The following is a 17105-nucleotide window of genomic DNA, read 5'->3' as shown; positions in this document are numbered from 1 at the left end:
GGGGGTAGAAATTATTAGGCCTATTGTATCATGTGTTTCTTTAAATTTAATTCCTGTCATAATGAGATTATAAAAGTTCAGAAAAAGGAGCAGATCTCTCGAATTAGATATCTAGAGTCTAGAATCTAGAGATTGTGAATGAGAATGTTCTCATTCATTTCACAATAAATGTGTTGGGCTTGGATTGTGAAACCTGGCGCCTCATTAAACAACCATCATAACCTGAAACTGAAAGGCCTGTATGAGATTGGGGTTGCTTGAGGCCAAACTGCTGATCATTGTCTGTCCCGAAAGAACACACACCAAAAAAAGTTATACTGGGATGCTACAGTTGGAAGTTTTCCCCACCAAGAAAACCAACATGGAGCTTGCTGTTGACCAGACGTAGAAGCTTAGGTCTTCCTTGCAAGGCTTCATCCAAGACCACATTCTGCGGATAAATAGGCCCAGGTATATGACAACTTGATCATTTCACCAGCACTGTTGATAAACTGTCCCAAGAAGTGTATGCCATGAGCCCATAATGATGAACCATATGAACCTCATGACTTGAAAGATCAATTATAAAATAAAACTGAGGTAAGAGTCATACACAATTATCCTCCTCGCTCTGATCTCATTTTGACTGTTAATGTGCATTGTCATGAAGAATCTAGATCTAGATGCAACTAGATACGTGGCGTCTGTGGCTTAGTGGTTAGGCTCTCGGACTCGCAAGCGTTAGGTCGTGGGTTCGAATCCTGTCAGGGGCCCGACGTTGTGTCCTTGGGAAAGGCACTTTGCACAAATTTTCCTCACTTCACCCAGGTGGAAATGGGTACCTGGCTATAGATAGTGAATGTTCTTGTCAGTTTGATAATGTTTGAGCCCGTGAAATCCGCAGCTTGCACTCCGCGGAAGCCGAGTATATTTCTGAGTGTTCTCAGAGGGTCTGCTGGGGTTATAATAGTTGTAAAGCGCATAGAGCATATATGCTCTTGAGCATGGATATGCGCTATATAAATGCAATTATTTGCAATTATTAACTTTTAAAAAATCCCTGTTACCAACAGATTATAGGCCTAATTATATTGGGGGGGGGGGGGATTTTTGTCTCAATTTTTGCTTGACCCATTTCAATATTGTCTTTCATTCTGCTTTCCGTTTCTACAACTTTCATTGCAGGATCATATACAAGAGGGATACGTTGTCCTTAAGATTTTTGTCCTCTAGTGATGGAACAACATTAATATGGGAGACTGCACACACGGCTCTGGTATGTGGCAATCGACTGCACATCATCTCCCTTTGTATAGGAATTATAATTATGAGGCAACGTGATGAAATCAGACGCTTATCAAAATAATCGAAGTGAAGAATCTGGCGTTTTTCTGCAGGTTTGTGAATTTTTTTGTAATTTTCGTTTTTTGGCTCATTGTAACATGATATCACAAAATACTCATTGTGGGCAAGCTGTTCAATTATTCTATGCCCAGAAAGCAATATTATTTTTCAGGAAAGAGATTTATAAACTGTTTCATTTATCTAACAATTGCATCTACATTTATGTATTTCTTCTTGCTATTTTTAACAATTAGAATTTGAATTTGGACAAAGTATTTCTCGAGTTCATGCAACCTGTACCACAGATTAAAAGACTGAATTTTGTTTTTAAATTCGAAATTTTGGGCTTAGTACATTAAATCATGGCCAGCAATATATGGGGGCCCTTGTGGTCTAGAAGTTACGGTGCTCACCTCTCATTCAGTATGTCCTGGGTTTAAACCTGACAGCGACGGAACATTTTCTTCTCTAAAATTTGTCTCCTATCCTGCTCACTAACAACGTACTGTCGTCTGCTTTTGTCTCCAATTTCTGCCCCCCTCTCCCTCTTCCTTTTTCCCCCTCCTCTGGGTTCCTGATTCTTTCTGCAGCCTTTCTACTGCTGCTCCTTGGCTCCTTTTTACTGCTGTCTTTTAGCCACACCCCTGATCTTATGGTAGGTAAGATCTAGCACCTACTAGCCTTCTCAGATAAGAGCGAAAAATATCGGAGGTCCTATGTGCAAGTTGCGCGCGTCTAAGATGCCTTGATGGTCCCAAAATCGATAAGAAGCTTCAAAATCGATAAGAAGCTTCAGCCACCACCGGTACAAAATTCAAAATTCCTACCAAATTGAAAATGTTAAACCGTATCTGTTCGTCGTATTTGACAATCGTATCAATACGAGGTGGGGAACTCTGTGCCGCCACTTTCCAAAGAGGAAATTTACTCGTTAATCAGATCCGTACGTTTTGCATAGCAGTCTGTGAAAATGATTTTTTAAGAAAAACTGAAAGTTTCAAAGAGATCTCCGCACTACAAGTATTCTAAAATGTGAAGAATACAACCCCAAGGATACAAAATGACCCCTGGGCATACGGATAGGGTTAATATGTCCCACACACTCTCATATGTATGACCTTATGCAGTTGCTTGCGAAGTAAAACACTTACGAAATCAAGCAATATATTATTATTATATTGTATATATGCTCAATTTTTATTGAGCGAAGCAAAAAATAAAAATGCTAGTTGTAGGTGCTTCCATTTTCATATTTTTAGAAGTTTCTGAATGATGGCCTCCAAATTTATATTTCTTTTTTTTAAAAGTTAATTTAGTGCATCTGAGTGATTCTTTTCTACTTCAACAATATAATATAAGAAAGAAAAAAATATATAGTAGAGTCCATGTATCTCGAACACGAAAATCACGAATTTTCGGGTATCACGAACATAATGCCCGGTCCCGTTTCAGTCCCTATATTTTCTTTGTTTTGACTCCACGGAGTTCCTGAACACTCGGAACACGCAACACTTGAATTTTGAACAAATTCACTTCACATTCTCAACTAAAGACACAGCTTTACAGCCTTTCTGGCTTCGGATAGGTGTTTCGTTGTTATTGTTACAGCCAAAACGCGGCCCTTCTCACCACAGGAGGCTGGAGGAAGGGGGGACATGCTGTGGGACGCGAACGGTGCAGATGGCAAGAGGAGTAACTCTCTGTAAGCCACTGAAATGAGAGGAAAGGAATCATGTAAGAGTCGGCTGTGCACACTTGAGATTTTCTGCTTCCGACTTTCATTCATCTTCTTGCTTGGATATAGGGGGGCAAGAAAAGTCCTGAACTCGGATACAGCGGGAGAGATCTAGCGAGCTCTAGCTGGGGTGGGGGGGGCTGTAATCAGGCTATAAACAGGCAGTCAGCAATGCAGTGTTGTGATTGGCTAGACCAGTGATGAGTGGAGTGAGGTGGGATAGCGGTAGCCCTAGAGAGATGGTGCAGAGAGAGAGAGAGAGAGATGGTGTGGAGAGAGAGAGAGAGAGATGGTGTGGAGAGATAAGTTTCGTGAACCAGTCCATAAGTGATGTAGATCTATACTGTAGAATATGACTGTAGCTGCACCTGCTGCAGTGGAACCATCCCTACAGTGGGACCTTACCGGAATCCCTCTATGCAAACTCAATTACCTGTGCTCGGGTTTAACAGGGCAAGGAAAGGCAAAACTTGGATACAGCTGGAGAGATCAAGCGAGCTCTAACTGTGGGGAAGGGGGGTGGGGGGGGGCTGTAGGCAGGATCCAAACAGACAGTCAGCAGTGTGGCATTGTGATTGGCCAGTCGAGTGATGAGTAAGGTAGGACAGGCAGCAAAAGTCCCGCTATAGCCGTGTTCTACTGTATTCTTTTTGACTTCCTTTGATTTTCTCTCTACTTCTTTGTATTTGGGGCTTTCGCGGACGTGACGAATAACAGAAATCTCGAACACTATTTCCAATCCCCGCCGAATTCGAGTTACCCGTGTTTGACTGTACATCTTATTTTTTATGGAATTATTTCCATTAAGTTCTTGGAGTTTTTTGGGGGTTTGTTTTTTTTAAGGGAGGGGGGTCGTGGGGAGGTCAGGATCATCCAACGTTCATTGCTTTACATGACCACTTTATACAATGCTTTGTCAAAAACTTTATAGCTTTTGTTTCCTCTTACAGGTTCACTACTTGCAATCTTGCCATCATCTACAGAGCAATATGCCTTTGATCCTGCTCTGATGCTCACTGCTTCCTCTGATACTTTTGGCCATATGCTCCAAGCATACACATACATTGACTTAGCTTAGAGCTACAGGACTTTGTGTGTCCAATGGCTTCTAATCCATGTGTTGGTCTTATGTCTGAATGCCTTTGTGAAAAGTTTGTAATTCATAGCAAAAGGATTACACTCCCAGAGCTTTCACAAATGCCAGCATTTATTTACCACAAAAGCCCCCACCTTTTGAAATCCAAATAACATCTTGGCTGAAAGTGAAATAGCCCTTTGCATGGCTGATGCTCACTTTTGGTGAGTTCCAAATGCTACCATCGGATTTGTTGAGGAGCTGATGGTGAGAGGGAACAAGACTCTGGAAGAGCTGGGCAACTTAGTCATAAAAAGAGGGGTTTTTTTTAGGAAAGCAGCTGTAAACCTCATAAGCACAGCACTGGCAAAGATTGTTCAAATTCTCCTGAACTTGACTGGCTGAGGAACAAGAAAGTGAGGTGTGACCTGGAAAAAAAAGAAATCCAGCTCTCTTGTCAAAAGCCAACTGCCTCTGCCTCTTTCGTCCAACTGAAGGAAGTCAGCAAGCTTTGTTGAGCGTGCACACCATGACTGACTGCCTCTATAGATATATCTGAGGAGGAGAGTGGAGAGAGACTTATCTACTGTTGCAGGATCCAGGGATGAATTATATCGGTGAAGGCTCGTTACCTGTCCATTAATTTCTATTTATGATGGTGAGGAAAAGAGGACAGGGATCTCAAAGTGAGCTCATTTTTTGTAGACATGATCATCTCTTCCCGGTGATCTCATGCTGATTTAACTAACACATTTTCTGTTGTCTGTGTCGTGTGATATGTGGATATCAAATATGATAATGGTCTATTGAGTTTTATACTTTTATTTAATTTATTAGATAGCAACAATATTATTATTCCAGCCATGCAGTATATCTTTTCAAGACAGTTAATTTGTCATCCTTCAAGACAAGGTTTAGATGTTCATTAATTGTATGCAAGCATGCACACACAGCTGAGCTCATAGTGATTTTTGTCATTCAAACTAACTTACTGCGATTATGTTTGATCAGTTTAGATCATAAGCAACAAATTTAAGGCCTGGCAATTATATCCAGTCTGGCAATGATATCCAGTCCACAAGAGAATTTTTGATAGTCCATCTTGAGAATCTCCATAACACAGAAGATATATGAACTAGTTGCCAAGAAAAGGTGCCAAACACCTAGCTCTGACAAATGAGGGCATAAAAAGAAAAAATTGGTATGCATTGGTTTGCCGTTAGTCTTTTATCTGTTGTAATTGATGTTATTTTTAGAAGAAGGTTTGATTTTTTCACTGCTCAATGTGTGTTTATCCAGTTCGGCCCTCAACCTTAAATATGTAATTTGATTTTGGTTCCCTGAGCAGTTGTTTGACATACCTGGTTTAGATTATCAGTAGTGTTTGTGACTTTATTCACTTTTACAGTAGTTACATATAGAGCTGTAATACTTGCAAGATGTTCCGTTATGCATAGGCCTGTATGTTTATAAATTATTTTCACAGCTGATAGATGAAGAGCAAAAGATTTCTCTCACTTTCAGTACTTTAGATGTTCCTCCCTTTTTATGGTTTAAATTTGTAGTTTGTCAAAAGGAAAAGACCTAAATTAGGCTAAATGAACTTCTGTTTTTTGTTAATCACAATTTTGGTTATATGTGAGTTGGAATACGGGGGTGGCGAATTATCGCACGCATTTTTGTAGTTAGAATCTTTTTTGCAGCCTTTTTTTTTTTCTTTTTTGAGATTCAAATTTTTTTGCTGTCCATGTCCAACAGAAAAATTAAAAGATGGATTCATCTGAATGCTGCAAAGTTCCAAAAGGTGAAATTATTAAAAGAATTGAAAAGGTTTGTCTGGATGTCTTGAAAATGATAGCAACGGGTCAACCACCAGTATTGGAGCTTCCACGCTGTTCAAATTGGAATGATGTTGTGTGAGTTGAATAGACCTTTACCATCATATACTATCATGTATCATGTTTGAGAGTTAATGTGTTTCAAGAAGTTTGTTTTAGCCTGCCATTAGTGTTATTTAGAGATTTCCTTTCTAGTCCCTGTACTTTTTAAAACTTACACCATATTATTAGAGTATATTTTGTTGTCTTACAAAGCCACTCATGTGCAGTCAATAAATTGTGTAAAAGTGTAGTATATTTGTCACATAAGTTAAATACTATAATATTGCCTCTGGATAAATTGGGAATGCTCTTACAAAGACTCTGATGTACATCCTTTGACTTTAAAATTTGGCCTTTAAATTTTATGTCAGCTTCAATTTAATTGATCAACTGCGTCAATTTAATAAGGCAAGCACTCAAATTGCTGAGTCAAATAAATAAATAAGAAATTAAATTTTCTTTAAGAAGACAGAATTTTTATAAAAAGACTTATTTAGCACACTTAAGTACTTACAGGTTTAATAGATCCAGTTTCATTTTTTTTTTTGTTGTGTTAGATTTCTCTGTGCAGATTATTCCAATTTCTGCTTAACTACCCCTAGTGACATTAAAATGAGTTGATATACTCATAATGAGGTTAATAAGTGTCAATTTAAATGAATAGCCTTTAGTGTGGTTTGTAACCTCTGCTGTTACTGTTTCTAGTGGCAGTTAACTTTGTGTTTCTCATTTAGAAGGGCAAATCTAATCTCACAGGAAGATTAAACTGTACATAACAATATATATAAAGTGGCTGCCTACTACCACAAAGCATGTCCTTGAAACTTAAATGCTATTTACTACTTTGACCTACCTGCAGGATAGGATTTCTCACTAATATAAAGAGACATGCTCAGTAGATTGTCATGAAAGGTGCTTGTGTTAAATACAGCATTTTGGAAATATTTTTGGTACAATTTATGTTTAATTGGTGATTTTAATTTTTGTTTTTCTTGTAATAACAGGTTCACAGAAAGTATCAACTTTGATCTCTCGCACAACTGCTCTGTAAAACGGGTAGCATTTGCTAAGGCTCAATCTGTCAAAAAATTTGGTAAGAACTACTGCAGCTGTTCAGCGTTTAGGCCTGTAACTTATTAGAATTAAATGTATTATACTTTGTTGAATGATGGCTTCCTATTTTGTCCCCCTCCCGGAGGTCATTTTATGTAATTGCATCTGTTTAAAAGATTCTAATTTTGGCTCCTCTGCGTAACAGCGTCTTTTGGGAGAGATACCCAATTGCCACTTTAAGCAAAAATTGAGACTAACGTCAATTGAGAACAGCTCCAGATTCTTTTTTCAAGATTTTGTAAATGATCTTTTCTCACCAAATGACATATTTGGTATGATGGGTGAGAAACAAAGGCTTGCACTGATGAGTTGGTCTGTTTCTTTGTTACTAATTGAAGATCTGAATGCTTGCCATTAGGAAGTTGCAATTACTGGCCACAGAGCTGAAATGTGTGGATTTATGAAGGCATCATTTATTTTTTCTAGAGATAAAAAATATCTCTGTTAGTATCTGTGACATGTTCCCTAAATTTTTTTAATTTTTTTTCACAGCTACGATGCTGAAAATTATGAAAATTATATACTGCCTGATCCAAGAAAATAGATACTGTACAAAAAGGTAACATTTTCTGTTTTTGTCCCCTCCATCATTCAATACTATTGTTATCTGAACACCCCCCGGGGCAGTGCCACTGACTGTAATGTCTTTAGGCCATTCCCAAAGGGGGGACATTTCTCGTTCAAACACAGTAGAATTGTAAATGAGCTGATTCATGTCACGCTCATAACTGTGGCTGATCTACAACAGGGAACTGCTGCTTTTTCTTTCCTAATACTTATTATTGTCATTTCTCCTCTACTTCTTTTGTATGTTTGTCACTCTCTTGTGACTTGCTATTTCCGGGATGCCTTGATAGTTGAAGCAGACCTTGTGCTGTTGAAGCTAGAGAGGTGAGCAGTCTAAGTCTGATTCCCTGTAAAGACTTCTCTGTTGACACCCACCCCTTATGCAGTTGCGAGCGCCGTAAAACCCTCTACTATAAAAAAAAAATGTTATCTGAACCTTCCTACTTTCATTAGTTGTTTTTTGCATATTAAAGTTTTAGCTAGACTCCCAAGGTGGAATGTGTTCATATATTCAAGTGTTAGACTCCTTGATGCGTGTAGATTATGGAATATATGTCTTAAGTACAGAATTCAATATTTTTCCTTGTCTCCTGTTCTTTGAACTATTTAGACACTTCAAGATATACTCAAACTTCTCAAGCTTGAAAGTGCCATGTTTTAATGTAGGTTGGATTTTGGGGTGTTTTGTGTGTGTGTGTGTGTGTGTGTGTGTATCTTCTTATTATTATAGATAATTGTACAAACATGAAATATAATGTATTAGTTAGGCTGGTTTGGTGTCACTATGTGCTGTTTTCAGGTTTGATAATGTTGAGCAGTGTGTGTCAGTCATATGCCTTTTGAAAATCAGAGGATGAAAGTGGATAAAGTATTATTTATACTTGACAAGAGAGGATTTATTGACAGTATTGTTAAAATCATGTTTTATGTGTGTGTGTTTTTTTCCACTGTCAGAGATATCTATTACCAGCACCCAGAGCTGTATGGTTCCCAAGCTGGCATGGATAGGGTCATTGACGACATAGCCTGCATGCTTTGGGTGCCCCGATGGGAACTACACATAGTAAGTACACAACTTTTAATGGCTCTATAAACAGTATGTGTGAAGATGCCATTTCATAAGTCCACCTGTCTACCTACCTTCCTATCAAGCTTCACATTGATAACCATGTTCATTATCTGTAAATTGACATAATCATCGCACCACCTATTGTATATTGACTTTTTTACAAACTGTGTGTGTGTGTGTTTGTGCATGTATGCATGCTGCTTTATTTAAGTAGCTAACTCTACCATTATTCTACAGGTGGCAACGTGTAAAGGTCTTGTGGCTGGAAATCTCCAGTTTAAAGATGAGCAAGGGGCTCTCACTGACTGTCGACAAACTATATCTGTAAGAGATTTTGTGTTCGGCAATTTATTTTTATTTTCTTTTATACAGTCTAACACGCACAAAGCAAAATTTGCAGGATGTAGAAATGTTTTCATCTAAAAATTTCACCACGTGTGTGTTTAAAATACAAAGAATACATGTACACGAAAAAGTTCAGGACCTAAAGATTTGTTCGCTATGTGCGCGCAAAGCTGTATTTAACATTTTCTAAGTCTAAGTAATGGGTTATCTTATATGGTCTGCTCCTTCTGTATCTTTTGATTTTGCTAATGTCCTGATCAGTTCCTGACAAAAAGTGGCTGTTTAACATTTTGACTCAACTGTAAATTTCATCGGAGCTATGGCAATAATAATAATAATAATAAATAGAATTTGTATAGCGCATATCCCCGCTCAACTGCAGGCTCTATGCGCTTTACACTATATTAACATCCAGAACAAATTCTGTTCCGAGGACTTGCAAAGAAGCGAAATATTTTGTGCTCTCTTTAACAACAAGATGAGTGAGTGAATTTCCTTTTTCTATGAGTTTTACGACTTCTAGTCGTACAGTGGAATGTTGGGAGAGTTTCTTACGGATAATTACTGACATAAAGCCACAAATATAGCTGTAGTAAAAACCTATTTTTACAATTCTGAACTCAGAAACTCTTGGGGTCATGGCAAAGGTAAGCTGTTGAAAAAGAACTTTGACCCCAGCATATGTAGTATTGGCAGGCAGTGTGTTAATTAAAGGACAACATGGCAAAATTTGCCCCTTTATGTCAGCTTCTGCTGTTATGATACATCTTCTGAAGTGAATATTCAACCATGTCTTCTCTTGCTGCCCACGAAAATATCAAAATACCCTGTCTCTCAGCCATTAATGAGAGAGTAATTATTCAAAATATTGTTGCTTCCAGGGCATTCAGATTGCGGCCCACTCCAAAGACATGCAAAGTAATTGTGAAAAACAATGGGGTTTTTTCTGCTGCTGTTCATTCATAGTTAAACTTTAATTGTTCTGTTTTGTTGGTTTAATTACTGTTTTACATAATGATGATGTTGCTAGAGGTTTTTTTTCCTTCTTTTATTTCATTTCTATTATGCCCATAATGTATCCCCTAAGGTGAAACATAAAGCCTTTAGAATTCTACAATAAGATATTTATTTAGGCTATATATCCATGTTTTTTAATATAAATTTCTCAAGACTTTTTTTCCCCTTTTATTTAATGAAGAAAATGAACAAGAAAAAGTGTCATTTCCCTACAGCTGAATTTTTTTCTAGAATTTCCTGCAAGTGAATTTTACTTTAAGAATGGTTACTATTCATGGTTAGGAAATTATATGAGATTCAATTTTATTCTGCTTTTCAAATTTGACAATGACAACGATGGTAATGACGGTGATGGCAGTAGACTGTTGATACTGATATGTAAACTCTGGACCTAAGACGAAGGAGCACTGCTTCTCTTCTTTTCTCTTCTTATGACTTAAGGATGCGAGTCATTCTTACAAATTTAGGCAGAAGTTAGTCAAACTGCTAAGTCTCATTCTTTTCAGAATGACTTGTCTTTTTTTGTACCTACTGATGTCGTACTGGTCACACGACTGCTGTCTTTTCTTACTTACCCAGTTCATTGGAAAATTTTAACATGATGGCTTCGTATAACAACATATAAAAGTCTATAATCAAATTATGAGGACAATCTGGAACGATGGACACTGCCCTGCCTCTCCCTTGGTTCACAGATCCTTTTAGAATAGTAGTTCGTTTCAAGAAAGAGATGCAGATATTTGTTTAACTCAAGTGCATAAAAAATTGTAAAGTCCCATTGCGCTTTTTCTTTCCAGATATCCAAACCCAAGCCAGGTTTGTCCTAATTGTAGAAAAAGATGCGACTTTTCAGAATCTGATGACCAGCAAGTTTTGCGAAAAGATGAAACAGTCCATTCTGATCACAGTAAGTTACAATTTGGTTTCCTGGTGGAAACAGAAATTTGTTTTGTAGTTCCAAGTTTTTATTCTTTCAGCAGCTGCATGTGTCTTCCTGAAATGCTCGCATCACTTTCTTCAAACAAAAATGTCTGTTCTCAGTGTTTGCAAAGAAAGATGAATCTCTATATAGTTTTACACAAATATGCTGAAAAATGCCATCTTTCCTGATAAGTACCCAGCTATGTATATATACGACAATGAAAGATCTTGTCAGTGTGTTAGTGTTAGGTTGTAGTGTATGCTTCCCGGGAAGCTGAGACTGTTTCTGAGTGTTCTATGGTCTGCTGGGGTAATAATAATATAGTGTAAAATGCATAGAGCTTACTGTAGAGCGAGGTAATGCACTATAGAAATGCTATTTATTATTATTATTTTTATTAAGTGTGTTGTAGATATGTTTTTACAGTTAAAATTGTCCAGGACGGCCACCTATTGTCAAGGAAGAAAATGGTTGTCTTAGTCTTGAACAGTATCAGTATGATGGCTAAGACATGCAAGAGAGAAGTGAGTAGTGGTCCTTTATACAGGGAACTTTCTTGGACTGGTGGTCATTCGTGCAAGTTCAACTGTACTTACAACAGGAAATTGAGATGTCTTGATTTTCTTCTTGAGTGAGAAAAAATACATGTGATAAATAAATGTTGGTGAACAAATAAGTGAGTAAAGATAGATGGAAATTACTAGTACTTGTGTGACTATTGTAATGATCTTTACTGGTTTTTTCCTCTTGACTATAATCATATTAACCGAGTGATTGTAGGACTTCACTTGTTGACCTTACGGGGGGGGGGGTTCCTTAGGCTGTTTCTACCTGTTCTTTTTCTTAGCTCTCAATGACCATTATTGTGTGGATATGCTTCTCTTTACTCAAACATTGTGATGGTATCAACTTTTACGTCATAGCACATTGTGGGGAATAAATTAAATCTTAATGAAAACCACTAAAAATACCCAGTTTTTACATGCACAGTTATTGAGCTACTTGTAAAATCATTTACTTTTATTCTACTTTATCTTGTCAAACAAAGAAATAGACCCTAGATGCATTACAAAGTGGTGTCTGTGTCCCAAGGTGTGGGGGAGGGGTTTGACTCTGGAAACATGACCAAACTAGAAAGTTTGATGGGTGTTGAACTTGTGATCTTATGATCATTCATGTTATTGTTACGTTTCGGTAATTAGTTGTGGATTGTTTTGTAAATTCCAATAAAGCAGGGGAGATTACTCTCACTACTTCCCCCCTCCCAACCGATCAGCTGTTTTGGCCGTTGTCTGCTTTTGTTCCCTCATCATGGCAAGTCGAATCAGATCTAGTACCTATTCAACAATGGGTTTCAGGGCAAAGGTTTTCCTGACATTGGCACTCGCCTCTTGCTGCGGAAGCTGTGGTGTCAGCACCAGCTACCAATGTTTGCCTTGGTTGATGCAGATCCCCACGGGCTGGAAATCATGGCCGTCTACAAGTACGGCTCTCGGGTAATGCCTTTTCAAAAATTTCTCTGTTGTTTCATTCTAATTTTTGTTACTAAATTTTATTTTTTTTTCAGTCAATCTGTATTTCACACCCTTCTTCACATCTATGCCAGATTAGTTTGAGATGTTGCTTTCTGTTTGTCTAAGCTTAATGCTTTTCTAGATGAAGGGGCTTCTTTTTAAAAAATGTAGCACTTAGCGCGAGGGTAAGATCAGAGAAGGAGAGCCATGCGGATATGTAAGGACGAACATTATTCTTGTAGGGTATTCTCTTTGGGAGGGGTTGCACTTTCTGCTAGTATGCAGTGGGCTGGGGGGGGGGGGGCATTGCTATTTCTTATCTTTCCCTCTATTGCTCCTTTCCATCTTGTCTTGCTTTTTCCCTGCACTAAATAAGCTGTGTCGATGTGTTTCTTTTTATTCTAACAAAATCAAATATCCGTTCCGGGCATAATGTGACTGATGTCATTATGTTGACTTTTCATAACTACATTTTAGCAGCAATAATTTTCTATTTTTCTTTCTCAGAACCAAGCATTTGAAAGTCGTCATTTGGCTGTGCCAGCTATACAGTGGCTTGGAATATGGCCAGAGGATATTCAGAGGTAAAGTTTTGTTTCTTCAGAACTTACAAGGTCCTTGTTGGTATTGTTCTTGCTGTTGATGTAGTAGACTGTAAGTAAATGCAGCTGGATCCATTGTCATGTTGTGGAGGGTAGAAATATATGTGGTGTCCTGGGAAAACCATGCATTACATTGTAGGTGGTTGGCGAGTGCTCTGGTGTGGTTTGCTCCTTCTTTCCTATCACTATCAAACATCTCTCGTCCTTTTCCCTCCTCCCTTCTTTTTTGTGTTTGTTACTCTCTTGTAATACTTCTAATATTCAGCACTTATATGACCCTATTGAGTTGCATGTGCAGTAAAACTCTTACTAAAACTAAATGCATTTCATTAATTCATGCGTGGCTACAGTTTCTACACAAATTCATTGTGCTGGAAATCACCACAATAAATCAGAAGAATCAACAACAGAGGCACAAATTCAACCATAATTTTTAAATGGAAAGCTAGACATGTAAAATAGAGCTGGACTTTTCTGCATTCTTGTGTTTACAAGCCCCAACATTATTTGAAGTATCATTTTCATAGTTTTTTTTGTATGACTTGACATGTGCAGTGTCTACATTTCAGGTACAGCATACCAGAGACTTCTTTGATACCATTGTCAGAGGGAGACTTCAAGAAAGCTCAAGCTCTCAAGAAAAGGCCCTACTTCAAACATGATGTGGACATACTTTCACAAGTAAGAAACCCTTAAATTAAAGAACAAACAAAAATGTCTGAAAAACGTTTTTAATCTTTCTTTAAAAATCACATGGCTTACTTTAATTGTTTGAAGACAAGAGTTGGGTAGAGAATGACATTTGTTGAACACTTTTAGGCTAGTTCAGACACCAACACATAAACTCATCAAAAGTGAAGAAGCGTGAATTTTTATTCTTGTCCACGAACAAAAAAGGAAGTCTTCAGATATCAGAAGCTCAGATATAATCCCAGATTTTCTTCACCATAATCCAGAGCTTCACATCTAATCTATCAGTATGATCAAACTAGTAACAGGGAAACTCACACCTTGCCATATAGGATTATATGAGCTCAGACTTTTTGAAAGAAGACAGAATCTCTTTTTTGAAAGATTTAGTAAACTTGTTTATACGTTCAATATTGAACATATTCTTAAATCAGCTACCCTACATCAGACAGAAATTAGCTTGCCCTTCAAGCAGCTCAAACGGTTGAGTGGTTGTAAAATTGTTTTGATCACTTTCAGATTCTGGTTTCACTCATGCTTACTTTTTGTGAGTGAAAGCTAAACGTAAGTGCACATAAAAACAGCATGGCGTAAAATGTTTGTTTCAGTTCTCTCTGGGTTTAGAAGTTGTCAACAACAAGGTGATATTTCTTTAGAAATTATTTCTGTGTCATGTGAATTTTTATCATTACTATCGTAGTGTTGGTGATTTAGTGGATATTTAAGCTGTTAGGCTCACAACTTAAGTCAGAAGCCTGGCATTGTGTCCCTGAGAGAGGCAATTTAATAACAGGAAGTGTCCTTACTTCACCCAGGTGGGAATAGGTACCTCGCTATAGACAGCAAAAGATCTTAGTTTGTTAGTGTTTGGGCGCTAAATCAGCTGCAAGCACCGTATGCTTCCCGGGAAGCTGAGAATGTTTCTGAATGTTCTTATGGGTACTTGGGGTAATAACATAAATTGTAAAGTGCACAGAGCCTGCTGTTTAGCAGAGATTTTTAGTTTTTAGTTATAGTAGAGGTTTTACGGCGCTTGCAACTGCATAAGGTCATATGAGCGCCAAAAGATTAGAGGTGTCACAAGAGAGTAACAAACATAAAAAAGGAGGGGAGATAAGGACGATAGATGTTTGATAGGAAAGAAGAAGCAAACCACACCAGAGCACCCGCCAACCACCCTCAGAGCAGGGATATGCACTACAGTAGTCTCCGCCTAAACGCGCGGTGCTCGGGAGGGCTCCTTAGCGTGTGTGTATACGGATCGTGCGTTTACATGAACCTTTGCAAGGGGAGAAAGACAAACTCAAAGTAATGAATATGCACTATAAACGTCAGTAACAGAGAAAGCCTAGGAGGAAACTGTTGGTCATTCATAGTCATAGAGACGACGGACCAGCCACGTGGCTTTCAAAGCGACCACTCCCGACCGTAAATTCATGCAGAATCATCCTCGAGAAACATTTTCTCTTGTGATTCGTTGAACAAGTACGTTATAAGTTCTTCGAGCGCAGCTTATTAGGCTTATTTGGCTAATCTTTAATCCTATAGAGGCCTGTCTAGTGTTTTACGGCATTTACGCTTGTCGCGCATCAGGCCTAGATCAAACTAAACATTACATGCAGTCACTCAAACTCAAACATCAGCCAGAAACCTTCTATCAAAGATACATTTCCAGTGACCAATCCAAAAAACATTTCAGTCCCCCCCCCCCCCCACACACACACACACATTTAACCGACCAGCCCTAGACCAAGACCTGTGCGTCAGTGGAAAGTAGGGTGTGTATAAACGCTGTCCATCACTCTCTTTGTACGGCGTGAGGGGCACTCTCACCAAATATCCGGTTTTCTAGTAAATTCTAGGCTTGTCTTATGCAGGCTGTACAGGTTGTAGTGGAAATTTCCCCTTGCCAAACTTAACTTGTCGGCGTGTTTCACGGATCGGAGCGTGCGTTTAGAGGGAGTGACTCTAAATTATATAGTAAAAAACCCGTCAGATGACGAAAGCGTGCGTTTGAGCGGAGCATGCTTTTGTATGGCGTGCGTTTAGGCGGAGACTACTGTATACAAATATTATTTTTTATGATTGTTCTAATTTTTGTTATTTATTATTATTGTTATTATTATTGTTGTTATTGTAATTATTTTTATTATTATTTTTATTATTATTACTACTGTTGTTATTATTATTTTCATTATTATTTACTGAAAGAATCTGAACAAACAAATAATGGAGAATGACTAGGACAATATAAATAGGTTGTTTTAGAGCACTGAAGCAAAAAAAAAATGAATTGTATAGTTGACATCTGCTTCAGATATATATGGCACTTCATGTTGATCATGTCATTGGGTTTTGTTTGGTTTTTTCTTCAGCTGCACTTCAAGACAAATAAGTATCTTTTTACCCTTATTTTCAGTAATATTCCAGATTATTTTAGGAAGTATTGTCTTTCAGATTGATCTGATGCTTCAGAGTGGAAAGAAGGCGGAGATTCAGTGCCTGGATGCTATCTCCTCGCTGTACCTGTGTGATGTGTACCTGCCCTCGCGCATACAGCTCATGCTGCCCACTCAGACCCTTTGAGGTTGACATCGGATGACTTTTGACTTTTATGATCATGAGAAATTTACTGGTTGCAGACATTCCTAACGGAACTGAGTAACTTTAACACTTTTGCTGCTTTAAATAGATGTTAGGAAATACAGTCGGAATTGTCCAAGATGGCCACTCATTGTCGATTTTAAGAAAGTGGTTGTGAGAGACAGGCAGAGGTCTAAGAAAACATCATTATAATAGTAAAAAAAACAAGGGGTAGAGTGGAAAGTAACCTTTTGTACAGGTCAAAAGAAGCCACCAAAGAGATGCTAAAATCTGTAAACGTTTTCAACTTTCACTGTTTTGAATTTCAATAAAAAAATCAAATTTCTATCGTCCATATACTGTTTTGTGTTGCAGTGACTAGATGATATTGAAGATTTCCTTTTGCCAATTTTTGTGCACAACGTGATCCCCTTTGACTTTTTTTTTTGGGGGGGTATATTAATAGTTGCACCACACGGTCATACTCTTGTTTCATAGCCTGGTCCTGTAGTGTAAGTCACTTGTCGCTCATTGAATCTGGTCTTATAGCTCCGAATAGATATTGCAAATGTGGATGACTATACGACCTCAGTTTGATCCTTGAGCCATGTAACTTGTATCATAGATGTGGGAAGAAAGTATGGTAGTGGTTCATCTATGACGCAACTGT

The 17105-nt window shown here is 38.0% G+C and overlaps 1 protein-coding gene across 5 annotated transcripts; it reads left to right on the top strand.

Annotated features, from left to right (window-relative positions):
- Positions 1-16790, top strand: LOC101864201 (meiotic recombination protein SPO11). Of its 5 annotated transcripts, none has more exons than XM_035973917.1 (14): positions 1-450; positions 1165-1255; positions 4009-4819; positions 5892-6049; positions 7018-7106; positions 7619-7685; positions 8648-8756; positions 9000-9086; positions 9989-10025; positions 10922-11031; positions 12405-12542; positions 13068-13144; positions 13732-13843; positions 16310-16790. In XM_035973917.1, the coding sequence occupies exons 4-14, from the start codon at positions 5904-5906 to the stop codon at positions 16436-16438; spliced, it is 1101 nt and encodes a 366-aa protein (XP_035829810.1). In that variant the 5' UTR covers positions 1-450; positions 1165-1255; positions 4009-4819; positions 5892-5903; the 3' UTR covers positions 16439-16790. The 5 variants fall into 5 exon arrangements, with proteins under 5 accessions (XP_035829810.1, XP_012946889.1, XP_012946887.1 ...); XM_013091435.1 differs by having other exon boundaries at positions 1165-1376; positions 4009-4791; XM_013091433.1 differs by having other exon boundaries at positions 1165-1376.
- The last annotated feature ends 315 nt before the right edge of the window (positions 16791-17105 follow it).

Source organism: Aplysia californica, unplaced genomic scaffold (assembly GCF_000002075.1).
Source record: "Aplysia californica isolate F4 #8 unplaced genomic scaffold, AplCal3.0 scaffold00036, whole genome shotgun sequence".
NCBI classification, from domain to species: domain Eukaryota; kingdom Metazoa; phylum Mollusca; class Gastropoda; order Aplysiida; family Aplysiidae; genus Aplysia; species Aplysia californica.
Note: the sequence above shows the minus strand (reverse complement) of the source record. Positions and strands in the feature narration are given on the sequence as shown.

Excerpts from the sequence above, each read along its gene's own strand:
- LOC101864201 (XM_013091437.1), top strand. The coding sequence starts at position 5,904 with ATGGATTCATCTGAATGCTGCAAAGTTCCAAAAGGTGAAATTATTAAA. Across the intron at positions 8,757-8,999 it reads CCCGATGGGAACTACACATA|GTGGCAACGTGTAAAGGTCT; the intron begins GTAAGTACACAA and ends ATTATTCTACAG. Across the intron at positions 10,026-10,921 it reads CCACTCCAAAGACATGCAAA|ATATCCAAACCCAAGCCAGG; the intron begins GTAATTGTGAAA and ends TTTTCTTTCCAG.